The 18384-nt window shown below is 43.5% G+C and overlaps 1 protein-coding gene across 3 annotated transcripts in view; it reads right to left on the bottom strand.

Annotated features, from left to right (window-relative positions):
- The window catches only part of kiaa1109 (KIAA1109 ortholog), a 65361-nt gene that overhangs the window by 24352 nt on the left and 22625 nt on the right, over positions 1 to 18384 (bottom strand). For all 3 annotated transcript variants that reach the window (XM_070843034.1, XM_070843035.1, XM_070843036.1), the window contains exons 33-58: positions 18014 to 18134; positions 17596 to 17745; positions 16911 to 17038; positions 16410 to 16612; positions 15925 to 16125; positions 15593 to 15804; positions 14861 to 15012; positions 14150 to 14300; positions 13826 to 13978; positions 13351 to 13591; positions 12961 to 13109; positions 11560 to 11791; positions 10788 to 10949; positions 9036 to 9220; positions 8600 to 8775; positions 7860 to 8454; positions 6715 to 6913; positions 5626 to 5889; positions 5235 to 5328; positions 2923 to 3129; positions 2065 to 2300; positions 1559 to 1803; positions 1316 to 1421; positions 766 to 863; positions 388 to 576; positions 48 to 216 (exon numbers count right to left, since the gene is read on the bottom strand). In XM_070843034.1, coding sequence (XP_070699135.1) covers positions 48 to 216; positions 388 to 576; positions 766 to 863; positions 1316 to 1421; positions 1559 to 1803; positions 2065 to 2300; positions 2923 to 3129; positions 5235 to 5328; positions 5626 to 5889; positions 6715 to 6913; positions 7860 to 8454; positions 8600 to 8775; positions 9036 to 9220; positions 10788 to 10949; positions 11560 to 11791; positions 12961 to 13109; positions 13351 to 13591; positions 13826 to 13978; positions 14150 to 14300; positions 14861 to 15012; positions 15593 to 15804; positions 15925 to 16125; positions 16410 to 16612; positions 16911 to 17038; positions 17596 to 17745; positions 18014 to 18134 — 5018 coding nt within the window. The remainder of the gene's footprint in view (positions 1 to 47; positions 217 to 387; positions 577 to 765; positions 864 to 1315; positions 1422 to 1558; positions 1804 to 2064; positions 2301 to 2922; positions 3130 to 5234; positions 5329 to 5625; positions 5890 to 6714; positions 6914 to 7859; positions 8455 to 8599; positions 8776 to 9035; positions 9221 to 10787; positions 10950 to 11559; positions 11792 to 12960; positions 13110 to 13350; positions 13592 to 13825; positions 13979 to 14149; positions 14301 to 14860; positions 15013 to 15592; positions 15805 to 15924; positions 16126 to 16409; positions 16613 to 16910; positions 17039 to 17595; positions 17746 to 18013; positions 18135 to 18384) is intronic.

The raw sequence follows: 18384 nt of genomic DNA, 5'->3' as shown, positions 1-18384 counted from the left end.
AAAGCTTTGATATTTGATATTGGATGTGATGTAGAGAAAAAGTAAACCTCTGTCAAACGCCACTGGCTGGGCGAAAACGATTGGCCTGTTGAGCGTGATGAGCACAGCCTCCTTGTCTGAGGAGCCACTGATCTCCTCCTGCAGGGCGTTCCGCAGACCGATCCGAGTTCGGAAGTACGCCACCTGGTGGAAGTCCGAGCCAGCTTCTTCGTATACCTGTAAAATAGATGGAGAAAGAGCGTCAGAGAGCAATCTACTCTAATCAAACACAAGAGGAACAGACCTTAAGAAAAAAGTGTGGATTCTGTGTGACTGCATCTTTTATTTCATTGGAAAACTCACAGAGTGACTCACAGACTATTTCACTACTATGAGGCTGATCCTTACCTGGTGCTTGACTATCTGTCCTAGAGCCAGGTTGAGATCGACTTGACATTTGCCAAACAGCTTAAGGTAACTGCTGCTGCCACCAGGCTGAGCCTTGCACTGGATCCTGTTGGATAGCTCCAGCTCGATAAGGCCCGTCTCGAAGCGCACAGCTCGCATGGAAGGAGTGGTGGCTGTCATCTGGATTCCCTGTGAACAAGAAAACGGCATTCAGAGGAAAAAAAAAATCCTCAAAGCTTAACTGACACTCAAAATACAACAAAACTCCCCGAAGAAAAACCCATTGCTGGTTACATTTCTTAAAACAACACAAAGTTTGGACTAAACACGAATTTGCTTTTGATTTTCAAATGCTGAAAGAACCGGAGCTTGAGATACCTTGAACATGAGACTGAGGGAATAAAGCAGGATTTTTGGCTTGTCTGCATCTGTTGAGGTGTCGTGCTCGTTCCACAGAGGGATGGGTTGTTCTCCTCCTGAATGCGTAGAGAGTATACGAGTCAACCCCACAGGTTCACACAGACTGTTGTGAAATTCTAGATAACGTCTGATATGGTGGGATAATGTGGTGTCTGCGTGTGAGTTCCTAAGGAGTCTCAGTGCAACTTAATTTAAAGGCTCCTTCCTGATGTGACTAGTTAACATTATTCTTTATTATGGCATAAAACTCACAGTTCTCCCTGTCGGGAAATTACACTAATCAAGCTTAGTGAATTAGACAATACTGCTGTGGAGATAAACATGACTGGGCTTGTGCCAGTGCCTTAGGCATTGTTTTATGTGGAAAACAATTTTTTTTCAGTGGCTAAAGAAGTTGCTTTCGGCTGTAGAAAACTGCAGGGAATGGTCAGATGTTTAAGAGTAGATTAAGTGTATTGATCTGAGAGGCCGTTACAGCCCATGTGTGTGTTGGTCTTTGGTACAGTACCTGAGACCTTCTGAATGACTTCGTTGACCTCCTTCATGAAAACCTTCTGCAGGAAGACCAGGTGGTTGAGCAGGTCTGTGGTCAGGTTGTGCTCAAATGAACCAATCTGCATATCAGAGGAGACAAGTAAGGGAAAATCGACACACCCTGCTCTGTTAATCCATCTTGGTGGCTAATCATTAACTCTTCATTTTATTTAATGTCCTGAAACACAAATGTGAACTCCCATCAGAAGCCTCTCACCTCAGCTAAACAGCGCAGGTAGTTGCCTTGGAGGTAGTTTCCTTGCTTTGCTGGGAAGTCGTCAGGTGCCCAGCCCTGGTCTGAGTGGCTCTCGTGGTCCTCCATGATGTACTCCCCTGACATGGTTACTGGAGGCAGGGTGAGGCTGGCTGATGGCGGCATCGTGGACATGTCTACTGGGGACACTTTTGATTGGAAGCAAAGCTTGTGGTTTGGCAACTCAAAGGTGAAACTGGTTTGGGCCCCTAAACAGAGGAGGAGTGAAGGAGAGCAAAGAGAAGAATTATGATTAATTATTCTTTTGCAGTGACCCGGCATGCTGTAATGTTGGTATTAACACCAGAAGGACAATTTCACCAATAGAATGACTTTAAGAAGGAAAACATCAGATGTGAAATCTGTCTTCTCAGACATCTTCAGGGAAAACAGCTCTTAGTTAATTAGTTTGCATCATCGTGAAAATGTAACGCTAATAAATCTCTTCTCAATAACACACTCTCACACACCTGTCATGCCATGGCTCTTCATGCGGCCCATTTTGTACTCGGCTTTCAGCGAGGGCAGCAGGGCGGCCCCGATGGTGATGCCATCCATCATGGCGCTGAACTTGAGGACGATGGGCTTCTTCTCCAGGCCTTCGGGAAGCTGAGGGAACTCATTGGCTTCTACGGGGGTCTGATTGATGCTGGATGCTTTGTCCGAGGGCTGTGGGGTGGGTGTGTCCTCTCGATTGGGGGGTTGACTGTTAAGGGAAGAAAAAAAAAAAAGCATTCACTTCACGGTATGTGAAGGTGGCGCTCCATCAAGTACCTGTTGTTATGCTAATAGTTGGATTGGATTTGGTATCCAGTGGCTCAGATTTACACATCAGTCCCAAAATTTATGGGATGTACTGTTTGAAAGATTAAGTACACACTGAACATTTACTACTTCTGCTTTGATTTCGTTATATCTGTATGTGTGTGTGTGTGTATTATTATGCAGAGCTGGCTCACATGCCTGTGGACATCAAATTACAGAAAAATTGTTTAATATCCTCAGCACACCTACTCTATAAATATATTAACATAATTCAGAATATTACCATGGAAACAGACCTCATACAGGCTTTGAAAGCAGCAGCTAACTGGCAGCACTGTTGATATGCTGTAGTAACCTGTCACTTATGTAGATGAAAAGGCTTCTTATGAGGATCTTATTAAGTATAGATTACAGACTAATCGCATTAAGTGTTGCACGACAGATTCATCATGGACTTTAAACGTGACAACAAGTTTGCAAGGTTTTGGAGTCTAATTACTGTTAAATGCTATAAATGAGAATTTGTTGAAAATATAAAAGACAGATAAATGAAGCGGCCGTACATGTTGGAGGGCTGGCGGATGAGGTCAGAGATTTGTTTGGAGAGCTGGTGGGAGCTGCGGACCATCATGCTGTGCAAAGTAGCTGGGTGCTGGGGGATGTTGATCATGATGGCCCCCACTTTGAAGACAGCTGCATTGTTGGTCTTCAGTCCCCGCTGAGCGCTGTACAAGGCCTGGGACTTGGCAATGTTGCATTTGACCACCGTTCTGAAACACAGAGTCAGCTGGAGTTAAAAACAGGACTGAAATTTAATTAATGATCTATTTTTCTCCCGGGTAAGGTGGACACATGAACTGATGTGCTGAGATGACACCAAACAGTGGAACACCATGCAGATTCGGGACAGCATTCAGTTCTCTGATCACAAGGAATCATAATGGTGACACATGGTCCACGATGAATGAAAAAGGGAATGAATTGTACACTATGGCAGATGAATGCAAGGTATCTTATTCAGAAAACAATTTGTCATTCGGCCTCTTGTAGCAAACACAACGTTTTCTATATTCTTAGCTGGCTTCTTCAGCTGAAACTGAAATAGCAGACTGATTATATTTCAGTATTTTGTCAGATTGTAAATGTCGAGTCAAGAACAAAGACATTCTCAAAGAATAACTTGAATAAAATAAAACCAGCTAACTTCCTGCTTTCATAAAATCAACAGGGCCAGTAACCATTCGGTCTTTGTAACCCATGAAAGTGGCTTCATGCACACAAACATCTGAACAAGGAGCGTCCTGAGAAACTGCTCAGTGAGAATACACAGGGATGACGGGCGACTCCGACAAATGGAGGAAGTGCAATCAGCTGTGTTTTTGATCGACGAATGCATGTGAGCCCTAGATGGTAGCAATAACATACAGAAACTCTTGTTTAGCAGTGCTGGTGGGAGATGTTGGGAAATCCTCCAGTCTATGCAAGTAGTTGAGAAAGACAAGAAATGTAAAACAAAAAAGAAGAAGAGAAGAAGAAGAAAGTGTGAAACAGTTCTGAGACACCATAAGGTGACAACACAGTTTTCCATGAGCAAACTACGGTCAGCTCCCTTACATTTGTTGTTATTCACAGTAAACTCAGCCATCAAGGGGAACCAGGGTTACAATCAATGTTATAAGGAAACTGTATCTGAAAGAAAATGTCTCAAAATGCTTTCATTGTGACCCAACACATTTGCATTGGAGCATTTTGTTGATTGCTGTTAATCAATGTCCTGCGATAGTCTGAATCAAACAGCGAGCTGAAAAACAAGTGGAGTGGCACTGCAATCATTCTTACTTGCATTTGAATTTTTCAGTTGCCGTCAGCAACAACTATGTAAGTGCCATGTTGTCTGGCATACACACGTTCAAACACACGGGTGCAGTTTAGTGAAGTACAGTATGAAAATAGGATTAAGTCTCAGTTTTATTTTCACAGTAGGTGCATCTGTTAAATAGAATGAGATGAAAGAAGCTTCTTATTGAAGCAGCAGTAGACGTTCTGAGCCAAATCAAAGCAGCGTGGAGATGCATCAGCCTGTCTAAATGCTTGACTACGAGGCCTGTAACCTGATTGCTGTGGCTATGTTTTGAGGAAATTGCTTGCAGTGAAAACAAAAACTGCTGTTAATTTACCTGGGTGAAAAGGAGTCTGTAACCGGCTCCCGCTGAGCACCAGCGCTTGTGGAAAACACTGCACCCACTTTTTAGTTTAACATTTGGGATTTTACAAATGTATTTCTAATACCACTGAGATTATCATTCAAAAATGATAAAAGTAAAAGAATACATGATGAAAACTCAAGAATTATTTAAGTTTTTTAAAAAGCCTTACCAACCTGAAACCTCAATCATAAGCTGGAGGTTAGGATCAATACACTCTATTATGGGGTGAGAATTATTGTACAGTTTATTGTACAGTGTACATAAACTGTACAATAATTCTCACCCCACTTCACTTCACCCTGTTGTTGTTGTCTCTGTAATTACATTTTTTTGTGTACATAGGTTTTTACCACTGTATATATTATATTATATTCTGCTATTTAGTTTTTCTAATTCTTAACTGTGTGCTTTTATTCTTTTTGTCTGTCCCTTTGAGCTGCTGTAACAGCAAAGTTTCCCCACTGAGGGATCAATAAATAAATATCTTATCTATCTTATCTTATCTTATTATACTATTGAAAGGATAATTTCACCTCTGTTTTTCTAAGAATTCCTTTCAAGAGGAGACCTTAAAACATTTATACTTAAGAGGCTTAGTTTTTGACAATATAATGAGTGTGTTAAATCACTTCCTTAATTAGTCGACGGTAAAGAGAATTTGTACGTACTGGATGTTGGGCGTTATGCCCTCCAGCAGAACAATGTTTACCCCTCCTATGTGTGCCGATGCACACGTCTCAGTCATTTTCTGGTGCAGGATATCTGTGGACACATGAAAGAAGCATTGAAATCAAACAGAACAAACTTTCACCAACCAAGAACTGCGGTTTACCTGTTTTTATAGATATTAAATGAATTGGATTTTGTGTATGGAATCGATTTTAATCAAGATACAAAAGCTTCAAACTCTTAAACAGAAAAATAGATGTTTTAGAAAAGTTTCACAGCACGTAAGGGGCATTAAGGTCAGTGCATAGGTAACCAGTTTGCATTGAAGTGACTGACGAGCTTAAGAAAAATAATAAAAAGCTAATAAAACACATAAGAACTCAGGCTAACCCTTCATCTTCTCCTTCAGGGTGAAGCTTCCATGGATCTTCTTCAGCTCAGCCTCCATGGTGAGCCCGCCGATGTCGGCCTCCAGGTGGGTGCGGTTCACCATGCCGATGCCGAACACTATGAGCGTGACGTGCTGGGGCTCGGAGCTCACCAGGCTCCGCCGCCGCCCTCCTGCGCCCGGGGGCTTGTTGGGAGTGTTGGGGTCCTGCTGCTCGTTTTCAAAGATCACTTTACAGAGCGGCTCGGAGGGCCGACGTCCACCCTCTGCAGAAAAGGGGATGGGGGGGATTGGGGTCATGGGAGTTTGATTTGAGATTCGTAGTTAATTACACAACATTCACACGATCATACTGTATAGTTACTATTTATATTACAGGAGACCGTGATGTCTTTGTTTCACTGACAGCTCTATTCCCCGGAGAACTCATTCTGTCACTGCATCAAAGTGTTGTTCTGCTGAAACACTGTCCCACCACGACAAGCTACTCTCATACTTAATGAACTCCTCGGGGATACGTGGGGTCGTAACAGCAGCACAAGGTAAGATCAGGACAAACTGACTAGAAATGAATAAACATCACAGTAAAAAGGACGTTTTACACATGACATAGTGGATATACAGCATTATGATATATTAATTAGGAGCGCATTATTAATAACAATGAATTAGAGAAAGAATTAACTGCATGCAAGATAACAGCACTGGAGTGTTTTGTATAGGTGGGATACATACTCTGTAGTGTGTACGCAGTATAAATAAGACTGAAAGCCATAAGCACTTAAGACCTGTATAATGAAGAGGTTATGAAACAGCAAAGACACAAAGACCTGCAGTTCTGGTCAGGAGGGAGGAGAGGAAGAGGACGTGTCAGGAGGGAATTGAGACGGAACAGCGAGGTTTGTCAGGCAAGCAGAGGGTGCAGGTGGAGATGAAAAAAGGGATGAAGGGAAATCAAAAAGAACAGAAATATCTTTAAAAATCCTGTGTGGAAGGAGGGAACACAAGGGAAAAATACAAGCAGAAAAAAATGGGATCGGGATAAAGGATGGAAATTAGGAGCTGAGAGAGTGCTGGGAGCTGGTTCCCACCTGAAAGGCAGTTCTCTGGGGAGCTTTTCTCCAGGATTCCTGTGGGATCGGAGATGAGGGAGTAGAAGTTGAGCAGCTTGTACATATTCTGCCAACATTCTGCTGATGGCTCGCTCTGCTCTGACACTGTGATGGAGTCCGAGTCGTCCATCTGGATGGCCATGTGGTCCGCCACGTCACGGGAGCCCTTTCTTGACACCTGAGGACGTTACACAATATTCCACATCATGAAACTGATAGAAATGACACATTATGCATCATGGGGCTGAAGGGTAAATAAAGAGCCCACTCATTTCTCCTTTTGTTGCTTGTTTACTGTAACAGTTTAGTTATAAACCTTGACAACACTGAAAAGTAATGAGATCTGTAAGACAACAACAGCAACTAATGACATCAACTTTAGTATAAAAGGAAAGTAGCTCAGTTATCTGTGCAGAGAGAGATATCACAGAGCCTTGGTTTAGATTATATCTGTGGAAGTCTTTCATGTTCTTCTACTATTTTTAAAAATCCATTCACTCCAAAAATGTTTAGCTTATTGAAGTTTGAAGCACAAGACTAAAAACTATCCTGGTGATAACAATCAAGCCAGATTCTATCATGTTTTCAAACTGTGGACTGAATAAGTTACTTTCTTACTAAGAGAGCTTTTAGAAGAGACCTCGCCAAGACAGGGTCAAAAGGCAGCAGCAAACACAGTAAATGGTGCCCGTTCTGAGAAATTCTTATTATCTACTGGCTCCCTCTAGGGTTTGTGTCTAGAAAATGGTAGTCTGACAATTCATTCTCTTTCCTGATTGTATTTAAAGGTCTGGATGGGTGTGCCAAGAAATAGAGACTTTTCAACACTATCTGAGCCAGATAAGCTAAACTGAAGTGCTCATGTACCTACTGTATGATGAAAAGGAGACAGTTGGGCTCCTGAATTCTGCATGTGTATTGAAACTGGAGAATCTATGGGACCTTTTCAAATGTGAAAACATAAATATTCTGAAGTCCACACATTCATTATGAGAATAGGCTGTTGCTTAGCAATGTAATTCACTGAGACGTTCTATAACTCATTGAAAAAATGTCTCTAAATGTGTGTTTTTAAACGATGACTCCTCAAGAGTGTATAAAATGTATGTTTTTATTATTATTACCTTAGAGGTGCGTCGCTCTGAGCGTCCGAGGGAGCTGCGCCCTCGAGGCTCTCTTCTCCCCAGAGTGTCCATGCCTGATGGAGGTCCGTTAGGTGGTAACCCACCAGTGACGCCTGTGCCTCCGCCGCCGCCTCCTCCCCCTCCACCCACTCCTCTCTTGCTCTTCAGGGTTTGTGTCCCGCTGCGTCCCGCTCCGTTCAGGCTGCCCCGGGAGCTGCGGCTGAAGTCAGAGGACCTGAAGTGGCGGTATGGTCGGGCCTTGAAGGTGGGCGTTGGGGAGGCGGAGCCAGCAGTGTAGCGGCTCAGCTTGATATCGGTCTGCGTCGCCTTGATGTCGTCAATCATGGTGCTGAACTGGTGGATGAGGCGCACCAGGGCCATGTCGACGCGCTGGCTGATGGCCTGGCAGGCTGTGGTGAAATCACAGTGGAATGTGTTGTAGTGGCGGCGGTTGAGGTCGTGGAAGGAGAGTGGAGCTGCGGTGGGGCCCTGCGGAGCGCTGGTCGACTTCTCCATCACCACTGCATTCAGGCTGAATGTCTCAATCAGCAGAGCCGGCTTGAAGTCCAGGGGAGGGAGGTTCACCATGCCTTGTCTAAAATACAGCAAAGGTTACATACGTATTTAGCAGACATTCTATACTTTGTTAGCACATTAGCAAGAAAGGGGAAAGAGAACGAACACACTAGTCATTTTCTATTGTTGTAACATTCATGTGTTATGATTAAGATTTATTTTACCTCCTGGATCTTTTGTTTTTCCGCTCCTTGGAGGTGTCAGAGTCGACAATGTCTGCTCTGAGACACTCTAGGTTGCCAGAAAAAGACAGATGCTCTCCGAAATACATCTTGTAACTAAGAGGAGTGGTGTCTTGGGCCTGGATGCCTGTGTAGCTCAGCAAAGGCTTGAAAACAACCTAAGGGTGGAAAACAGATATCAAGGCACGAAACGAAGGCAGGTTTTTGAGGAGGTGATGTGTTTACTGAACTACGAGCCTTGCAGGCAGAGCTTCCAACAGCTGCATATGGATCTACCATACAGCAAACCAGCAAAACTAAGAAATCCCTCTTTTTTATGAACTCTGAAACATGCTGCGAACATCATGTTGATTGTCTGCCTAGTGAAATTTTAGACAGAAAGCACAACAATGACGAATGAAATGCAGACAGATGGCACCTGAGCATCGGCCAGTTGAACGGCAGCCGGGCACTGGTTGCCCTCCTCAATGTCGGCCATGTCGTCCTGGCTCGTGCTATGCTGGGAGTGCTGGGAGTGAGTCCCGTCCAGGGTGTTCTGGTCGCTTGACAGCACCGTGTTGAAGTCGGACGCCGAGGGGATTGTGGGCAGGTTACACGTGCCACCTGAGGGTGTATGGAAGAGAGGCTTGGGTATTCAGGAATATATTCACACCACAGCATGGGAGCAGAGGAGCAGCTCAGTGGCAGGGTGCACAGCAGTGAGCAATGTAGTGCTGTAGGGTGAAACACTCAAACACTCCGGCTCCTCATAACAAAGATGTTAGAGTGAATAACTGGAAAGCCATAATCACATTGACAGAGAGTGCTATGCACAGTTTGGAGCTCTATAACAGCCACATCGCATTCACTTAATTTGTTTGTGGGGAAGTGCGACAATTAATTTGCTGTGCTGTCACTGACTGACACCTGGATGGGTAGATAATTTATCGTCGTAGTCTTGGCGTCTTCGGCACAAATATAATAATATTCACAGTCACACAGATAATTGCAACCGGACGGGCTCTGCTAAGTTGTGAAGTTAAGATGCATCTTTTCTCTTGCAAGTGGGTGTTTCCAAATATTAAACTTCTATTGAGAGAGGATGAAACAAATGCAGAGTGCGGCAGTTTGTAACTCAGAAGATGGAGTGGGCGTACAGAGGAACAGAGGGTGGGAAAGAGCAGCGCTGTGAGGGATGAACCAAATTTGAGGTTGCTAAACTCCACTAATCTGCTCTGGTTCTCGCAGAGTGTTTGGCAGGAAGTCAAAAGTGAGGAAACAATACGACTTTAACTATCCATCGCAATAACTGCTGCAGGCCTGTAGCACAATTACAAGGGATTCCAGAGTCTAATAACCACTGGGCTCTTGATATTAAACACATCGCCAAGCACATTTTTAATGACATGTCGGCGGGTAGCTGTGCTAGACAGCCACTAATAACCTATGAAGTATACAGATTTAAAACTGATAAAAATAGCCACGGTGTTGGATTAGCACTCAACATTGGCTGATGACTTGGCAAAAGTATCTCAACTGGTGAGATAGAGGTGCCGATGCATTCTAATTTAATTTAAAAGCTATAAACTGAGGTTTGCATTGTTAATTCAAACTTCTGCTTTCAGAATAATTTGATAAATGCTACAACCACAGAAAACAATCCATACATGGTGGCAATCCATTGTTAAATTGATAGCTCATTTATTGCTGCTACAATAAAACGTGAATTAATGTTGTTTTATTTAGACTACAAGATACCTGTTCCCTGGATGTCCTGTGGTATAGGTTGACACAGAGTTCTAGGTGACTATTACACTAACAACGGGGGAACAAACTAACTGCTAGTCAGCTTATTAGTTCACCAACACCATCGGCACAACACTGAGCAACAATCCCTGACCTCCTTCTGGACTGTTAACTGCTGGTAGTTGTTGGTACGGGTAGTGGTTGAGGGGGGCATCCGGTGGGTCTAATAAAACAGCACCAGTATGTGGACATTCAACTTGGAGAGTCATGTAGTTGGTATCTATTCAAAAAGCATTATGACAAAACATTTAATATTAAAAAAAAAACTGTATAATTTTGCCCTCAAGGTTCCACAGAACAAAAAATTAAAAATCAACCAAATATTAAAGGACCAAAATATTGATTTTAAATAAACATACAATGAGCAGAGTCCACAATGTCTGACCTGTCTGCAAGCTGTTGTGCTGGGAGCGGTTAACCGGGGACTCCTGGGCTCCCGCCCCCGTCCTGTTGCCCACAGCATTGGACATCCAGTTGTAAAAGCTGACGGAGGAGGGCTCCGACAGCAGCGGGTGCTCGGTCAGCATGTCCGTCCCTAGGCTGTTTCCTGAGCCCCACAAGAACGAGATTGAGAGCTTGTTACATCATGGAGCAGTATACAGACTGGACATCACACAGCAGCTGTTCACATGCACATGCAGTTACACTAAATCAGAAAAGTTAGGTCGAAGGTCAAGGATCGGGTCGGGTTTGTGCAACTTTCAAGCTCTCACTCACACAGTCACGGTCTTCTGCTAGAATGAGGAATCAAAACATAGAGGATACGCTTTTCGTTTTCCACTTACTCTTTTATTATTTAGTTCTCTCTCTGGTATATTTTGTTAGATAATTTTGCAAGAGCATGGATGTATTTCTGCTTTTATGATGTGAGGCGATATAGGCAGAGGCTGCAGAATGTTAAGAGCATGAAATAAAGTAAATAACTCATGCTGCATAGCTGTTCCCTGTGGGCTTGAGCTCAAGGAGAGACAAATCTGTGAATCTATTTTGGTTTGTTATTATTCGCACTATTGAACGGTAGAGGTCAGCCTTGCAGCAGCAAAGACAAGGAGACTTTAACGTGTTGTAATGAAAATCAACTGTATCCTGGTTACCAGAACTTTCCACACATTGTAGTTAGCAGCAGTGCAGCACAGCGTCGGTTCAGGCCTGAGTACCTGTGCGCGTGAGGGAGCTGCTCTTGGCTGCAGTGGCAGCAGACGGTTCGTTCCTCTGAGGCATGCCCTCCAGCAGGTTGTGCAGACTCCGAAAGCTGCCTGTCAGATTGCTCAGGAGGCTCTCCTTCCTGGGGCTGTCTTTGGCTGGCATGCCGGCGCGGCTCACATGGGCGGGTGAGTCAGCTGCTGTGTCACCGCTGGTGTAGCTCAGAGACTGGTATGGATGGGAGCCCTGGGTGTGACAAATGTACAGATTACTGTGAGGAGGCTGCAGTCACGTGCCTGTGGCTTTTTAGACTTTAAAGACAGTGATAGTGGGAAAGACTTCCATGATCCATTATAGTCCAAAGCTGAGGTAATACTTATTTTACAAAAGAGATGAACAGCCTCAGAGACTGAGGTGGTACTATAGAAAAAACAGTTTAATTTGGCAGGGAGAGGAAAGGGTCATCTCTCAACTGAGTGTCAGCTCTGATCCTCCTGACTTTTCAGTGGTGGAATCACCTTTACAGCACCGTCAGGACAGCACTGTCTGATGTGATATGTCACTTGTAATTTGTTCATTACTTTAAAGTACCCCATAACGTTCACTTTAGAAGTGTTTTTCAGGGCTGCACCTACTGATTTCTTTCACTATCAATAAAGCTGCTGATTATTAACTGATTAGCCACTATTTAGATTTTTTTTTTCATAATAAAAATGACATTAAAATCCATTAGTCAGCTAATCATTTCAACTAGACTGTTTTTCAGTGAGTGTATTTTATTCTTATTTTTGCCATTTTGGGCACATTGCTGTTCATGCGCTCCAGCAAAAATAAAAGAGTATTCCTCAAAGAAGAATATATCCACTTTGTTTCTCCGATAGCTCGCTTTATAATTCTCCTCCTCCGGGAAATAAAGAATTAACACTAACAAATCCTGGTAGCTACAAAGTAGGCTTCAAAGTTGTGGCTGCACTGGAAGACTTTGCATTTATTTCAACCTCTCATCTTTTTCTGTGAAACTCTGCAGTATTTCACTGAACAAGTAGGCTGGATTTAGGAATAAAACTACATGATCTGGTTTACATGCAGTGTGGAACAGTACAGGTCTGGAAATGTGTAGATCTGAAACAGCTAGTAGATTAATCAACTAGTTAGTCAAGAGAATATTAATCCATTGATTTGGCATTGTGTTTGCTCATTTTCCAAAAAAAAAAAAAAAAACAAAACAGGACATTGTTTTTACTGTTTGCTTTTTTTTCTTTTTCTTCTCAAAGATGAGCAATTAAGGGGAAAAAATTGGAGTATAAATCAATAATGGACATAATGGTAGTTGCAGCCCTGGAAATATTAATGCATATTTATTGCATTTATCGCTGTGGGACTGGATTTACAACAGATAACTGGTAAAGTAGTACCTTTATCCTGAGTGCAGACTCGTTGTGTGTATGGGACTTGGAGAGTTTCCTCATGATCTCCACTCCGCTGACGGGGCCCGAGTTTGCTTCTTTCGGCGGGGGGCGGCTGCATGCTCCCTCCAGCAACATGGTGTGTTCACTCACTGTGGCTTCACAATAACAACATAAAATTAAACTCCAAGAAGAATCATGTGACTGCTGTAACAGTAATATCGGGAGATTTATACTATGTCATTTATTTCTAAATCTCCTCTTCATTAACACTGATGGCAGTCTATTCATTTCTGTACAAACACTGAGAAGTAGAGGTTAGGAGTTTCTCAGTCCATCTGTGGCAGCAGATGGCTGGGTCAAAACGATATTGGCACACTGAAAGCTGCAAGTTCCCACCTGCGTCAAATTCAAATTCAGCTCCGTCGGCGCTGGTGTCGCTCTGCAGAGCAGCGCCGTTGTCCAGGCCCAAGATGGTCTCACCCAGGCTCTGCTGAGGCTCCTTGGGTTTGGTAAGTTGGTTGGGCCTCATTAGCCCAATAGCCTTGAAGCCCTGAGTAACCACGATGAATTTCATCCACTGTCTGGCCAGAGCAACCAGACCTTTCTTTAATGTCACAAGAGCGGGAACACCGTCATTCTAGGGGTGGAAAGGAGAAGAGCAGAAAACTGGATTAGTGCCCACGGGTAGAGGATTAATTAAAATAGTGAAGGGGAGCCAAGAGTGCTTAAGAGCACTTAAAATAATTGCTGCCTGTTGTCCAATTGAGAACGTATATAAATTTTAGTAGTCATTAAACTACAGAGGGTCATATTGGAGAGTTTCCTAAAAAGATAGCACAGAAAAGAAGTGCTTCAGAGTTCTCGCACTGACCATGGTAGCCTCCTCTATGACAGAGTAGTCGGCCTGCTGCAGATAGCGGTGAAGAATGTTACAAAGCATACAGGAGGGATTCTCATGCAGGTAGCGAGCTCGTTTAGTCACACGGTTGTACTTGCTCCGGATGGGGATGTGGATGCTCTTTTTCTGTTGGGTAAGGACAGAAAGGGGTAAAAAGACTAGTGCCCATGAAATCAAGTTGAACTACGTCTTTGGGTTCTTTATATTTACAAGCCGATAAAAAAATAGTGCAATGGCAGGATTCTGGAAATGCTTCATCTGTGATCATTTGTTTGTGTTTACAGATGCATTGCTGACCTCGAGAGCTTCTGTCATGATGCAGCCCATGACGGCACACACGCGCAGTGTGCCCTCCATGTCCAGTTTGCGCAGAGAGGATTTGAGCTGGTCGATGGGAACCAACCAGGCTCCAATGGCAGGAGTGGCTGTGCTGAGCAGATTCAGCTGCCTGTAAGCACATCACAGAGTCAAAGGGTCTGATCTCACCTTCTAATACCTGCTCATCAATATATCCTAAAACCCATTTATACCTTTATGCTTTTCTCCTTCTAATAACTGCAACATATGTATTATCATGTCATCATATTATCATGTCAACACCTTTTGCAATGGTTAAGAAGTGATCTCTGATTCTTTATTTTCAGCTGCAGACACCAGGTACATGGTGCACTGGAATAGATGAGTTACAACAAAACACATATGTCAGAGTGTTCCTGCCAGTTTGATGACCTGTGAGGCTGACAGGTCTGTATCAGTAGCAAAGTTGATGACGGCTGACAACCACTGCCAGGGGCAAACTAGAGAGGATTCTTATTAAGAAAAAAACCCCTCTCCAACAGATAACATTGTATTTATCACACTGTATTGCTTTCACACCCAGTGACACTAAATGTGAATGATTGTGAGCTTGTGTGAAATCTTAATGGGTGATACCAGAGGCTGAAATACAGCAGAATTCATTTTTAACAAAGAATGTATCTATTTGTGTAGTTTTGGCACAAGTCATACCTGGAGATGGCCTGTGATGGTGAACGCACATTAGTGGGAGCAGCAAAACTGAACCAGATCTCTCTGATGGTCAGCTTCATGCTGCTGGAGTCAGGAGGTGGGGGCATGAGGGGGAGGTCTTTCTTCAGGTCGTCTGACTCCACCCCTTCGTCCTACAGATGAACAGAGAACGGGCTTTAACTGGTGGGAATGAGCTGCAGTGTTGTAGCTTTGGAACAGATTTACTGCTATCCTCTGTGACTGGAACCACAACACTTTATCACTTTCCGCCTGATCACAGCTTTGATTTGCCATCATGGCTTATTTTCAAGATCAGAGTGGATGTTTCCTAGTTTGATAAATTTAGTTTCTTTCTTCTCACTTTGATCAGGCTCAACATGATTATTTCAAATTAATTTTTTGATACACATCTGAACCACGTCTTAATGAACTAATTTTATGCGAGCAAAAACAATTACTCAAATCTCAATTGAAGTCTGGAAATAGGGAGCAACACGTCTGTGTTTGCAAAATAAAAATGCAGAACACAAAGACAAAGAAATGTGATTATTACAGAACTTAAAGATGAGACTGGCCACACATACACACTTCGTTTCAGATTGGTGTTGTACAGCTTTGGCTGCCTGTTAAGTTTACATTGGCCTGCACTTTCTGTGACATTTAGGAGCTTGTAGGGTTGTGATTTTTTGCCACTTCACACGAGCATAGAGAGGCATTGTTTCAGCACGCCACCTGGTCATCTGAGTCCGAGTGCTCGTTGACATCGGAGGTCGGGCTGATCGCATCATGTGGCAGGTTGTCATCAGAGACGTCGGTGCTGTAACCACTGCCCGTCTGAGAGCCTGTCGAACCGTTGGACTTGGACATACCCGTCTTCCCCCCAGTGTCTGAGCGTCCCATCACACCAAATGCATTGTAAAGAATGGCTCCTGACTGACGGCCTCCTGCAACACAAAGGGTACTACATGCATAAATCTGTAAACAAATTCCCTACATCCTTCCTGATACAGTTTTGATATGTTAATATCCCTATGTATAAATCTAAAGAGTGTGGGATGTTTTACCTTTGACCGTGAGGTTCTCAATGCCACATTCAAACATGATCCAGCCCCATTTCTCAATAGACGACGCAGAGCGGCCGAGATCGCCTGCTGTGGCCTGGGCGTCCGTTTCATCCACCATTGAAAACTCCTCCATTTCCTCCAGGCCAAACAACACTTTGGACTTCTCAAAAGGGATTGCTGTGATGGCACATGTGCCAATGTCTGTGAAAGGAGAAGAAACAATGCATGAGAAGTGCTTGAGGAGAGAAAAAAAAATATCTATAAAAAAGGAGAATTTTTACATCACTTTATGGTGCACAAAATGGGCAAAAAGTCAAAGGGTCCAAATACTTAGTACTGCATGTCAAGGCACATTTGCACACTGTCAGAGAGACATCTCAAACAGCATATTAACAGAGAGGGTTGTGGGTCATGTAACAGGTCACGGAAGCGCTTCAGAAAGTGGCACTTGGGATCAAACAGGGCTTTCATTCTCTTGAACCAACCTGTAGAGTCGAGGCCTCGCAGCTGGCTGTGGATACGGTGGATGTTGAGCCTGGCGGCGATCTCTTTGCCTTTCTCAATGCCGGCGTTGGAGCGCAGTGAGCCGGACGACTGAGGCTGCATTTTGGTGGCTGAGGCGTATTTCTCCAACATGACTGACGGTCGGCCATGTTCTGTGGTGTTGGGGGTCTCCTCTACAATACCCCTGAAAGCAGCAGAAAGAAAATGGAGGTTTGTGTTGGAGCTTGGCTGCTGTCGTGAACACTTAAAAATGACTTCAGCTTTTTGGAAGAAGCTTTTTGAGAATTCGTTCTGAATAGAAGAATAAAAGTCTTAAGTGGAATCTTCCCAAAGATTACCGTCCTACTGAATTGAATTCTAAGGTAAATGGGACTCCAGCAGCATGTAAAGCAGTAACATTTGCCCTTAGCATATTTCCACCAAAAAGCTTAGTCACTGAGCAAACACACTCAGACACACAAAAGGAGTAGCCGTGATATTACCTGTTCATTCTGAACTGCGTGGCAATCCTGTCGAAACACAGCGCCACAAGAGACACATGTGTGACGCACTTACTGGAGCAAGACGGTGACCCTTCTTCCACAGAAGCCTGCAGGAGGCAAAGGTTCACCTGCAGGAGAAGAGAACAAAACAAAACCAAACTGAGCTAAACCCCACTGGGCTGTAAAATATTGTTGTCTAAAAAAAATAACTTATGAGATCTGATGCTGTGGACATAAATAATAGCGATGCACACGAGAAGTTCTTTAAAAAAGACAAATTATTGCTCCTCAGGCACGCACACAGTCATAAACAGACTAGTCATGTTGCGTTTGTGGAGATTTTTCCCCAATTGTAAGATCTTTTTTGGCATTTTTCTGCAGGGGTCAATGGAAAAACCCAGTCAAACATACTTAAACTTAAACTTCCATTCAGTGGAATAAAAGAGGTGGTGGTTTTGATAGTGTAGTGTGACGACTCCTGCTCCTACATTTCGTGGATGTTTGGCTTCATAAATTGACCCACTATCATTATTCTACACAAATGCTGGGCTCATTGTATATTCATGTTTCTTTTTTTTTAATGTTAAGTGATCTACAGCGATGCTCGTGATTCTGTGCTTGCTCTTGATCCTCAGAACACAGGGGACGCTGCTGGCCTCTCATTATTTGGGGTCATGGCTCTTACCTTGGGGATGGAGACGTTGGCTTGGAGGCCCTTGATTTTCACATTATCTGGTTTGACAGACAGGTCTGTCTGGCCATGGGAGATGTTGAGGGAGCCAGGGGTCGTGCCCTCTGTCTTGGACAGCTTGTGCTCCTGCTTGCCTGTTTGGCTCTGTGTGGATCCAGATCCAAAACGGTTGGAAATCAATCACTGGGAAGCTGATTTTTGGTAAATCTCAAAACATTTAGATGAGACACGTGCTATTGATTAAACAGTGAGAGTAACATTACCACAAGAACTGCAGCTTTTCCTTTGTGGTTTGAATCAAATAATATTAGAGTGTTTTGCTAAGTGAGCTGTCGGTCAACATTCAGGAGCCTTTATCATGATACATAATCACAAAGTCATTTTGCTCTCCTTTGTGCATTGTTGTACTTACGGACTCGGTGACTGTGGACTTGCTGATCTGATAGGCTTCATTGAGGACTTTACCATGCAGGTCATCAAGAATGGCTGCAGGATGACGGATACTGGCAAAGTGGACCATGGATTCGATGTACCTGAACACACCAATCAGATTAACAGTTGTAATAAAACACACACACAAAAAAATCAGAGTCAATGTTGAACTTAGTTGGTATTTGTAAAGCACGGAGACTTCACAAGACCAAGAGCCAAGAGCATTAACAGAACTGCTTCAGATATGAAAATCGCCCTTTCCATATAATCAAATTGTTGGTACTTGGGGGCTGGCCTCTCTTCAACCTTCTAGCCACAGTTCACCCATCCACACACTGCACTAGCCAAGAG

This window comes from Pempheris klunzingeri, chromosome 13, assembly GCF_042242105.1.
Source record: "Pempheris klunzingeri isolate RE-2024b chromosome 13, fPemKlu1.hap1, whole genome shotgun sequence".
NCBI lineage: Eukaryota > Metazoa > Chordata > Actinopteri > Acropomatiformes > Pempheridae > Pempheris > Pempheris klunzingeri.
The sequence above is the reverse complement of the archived record's forward strand: the minus strand, read 5'-3'. Positions and strand labels throughout refer to the sequence as shown.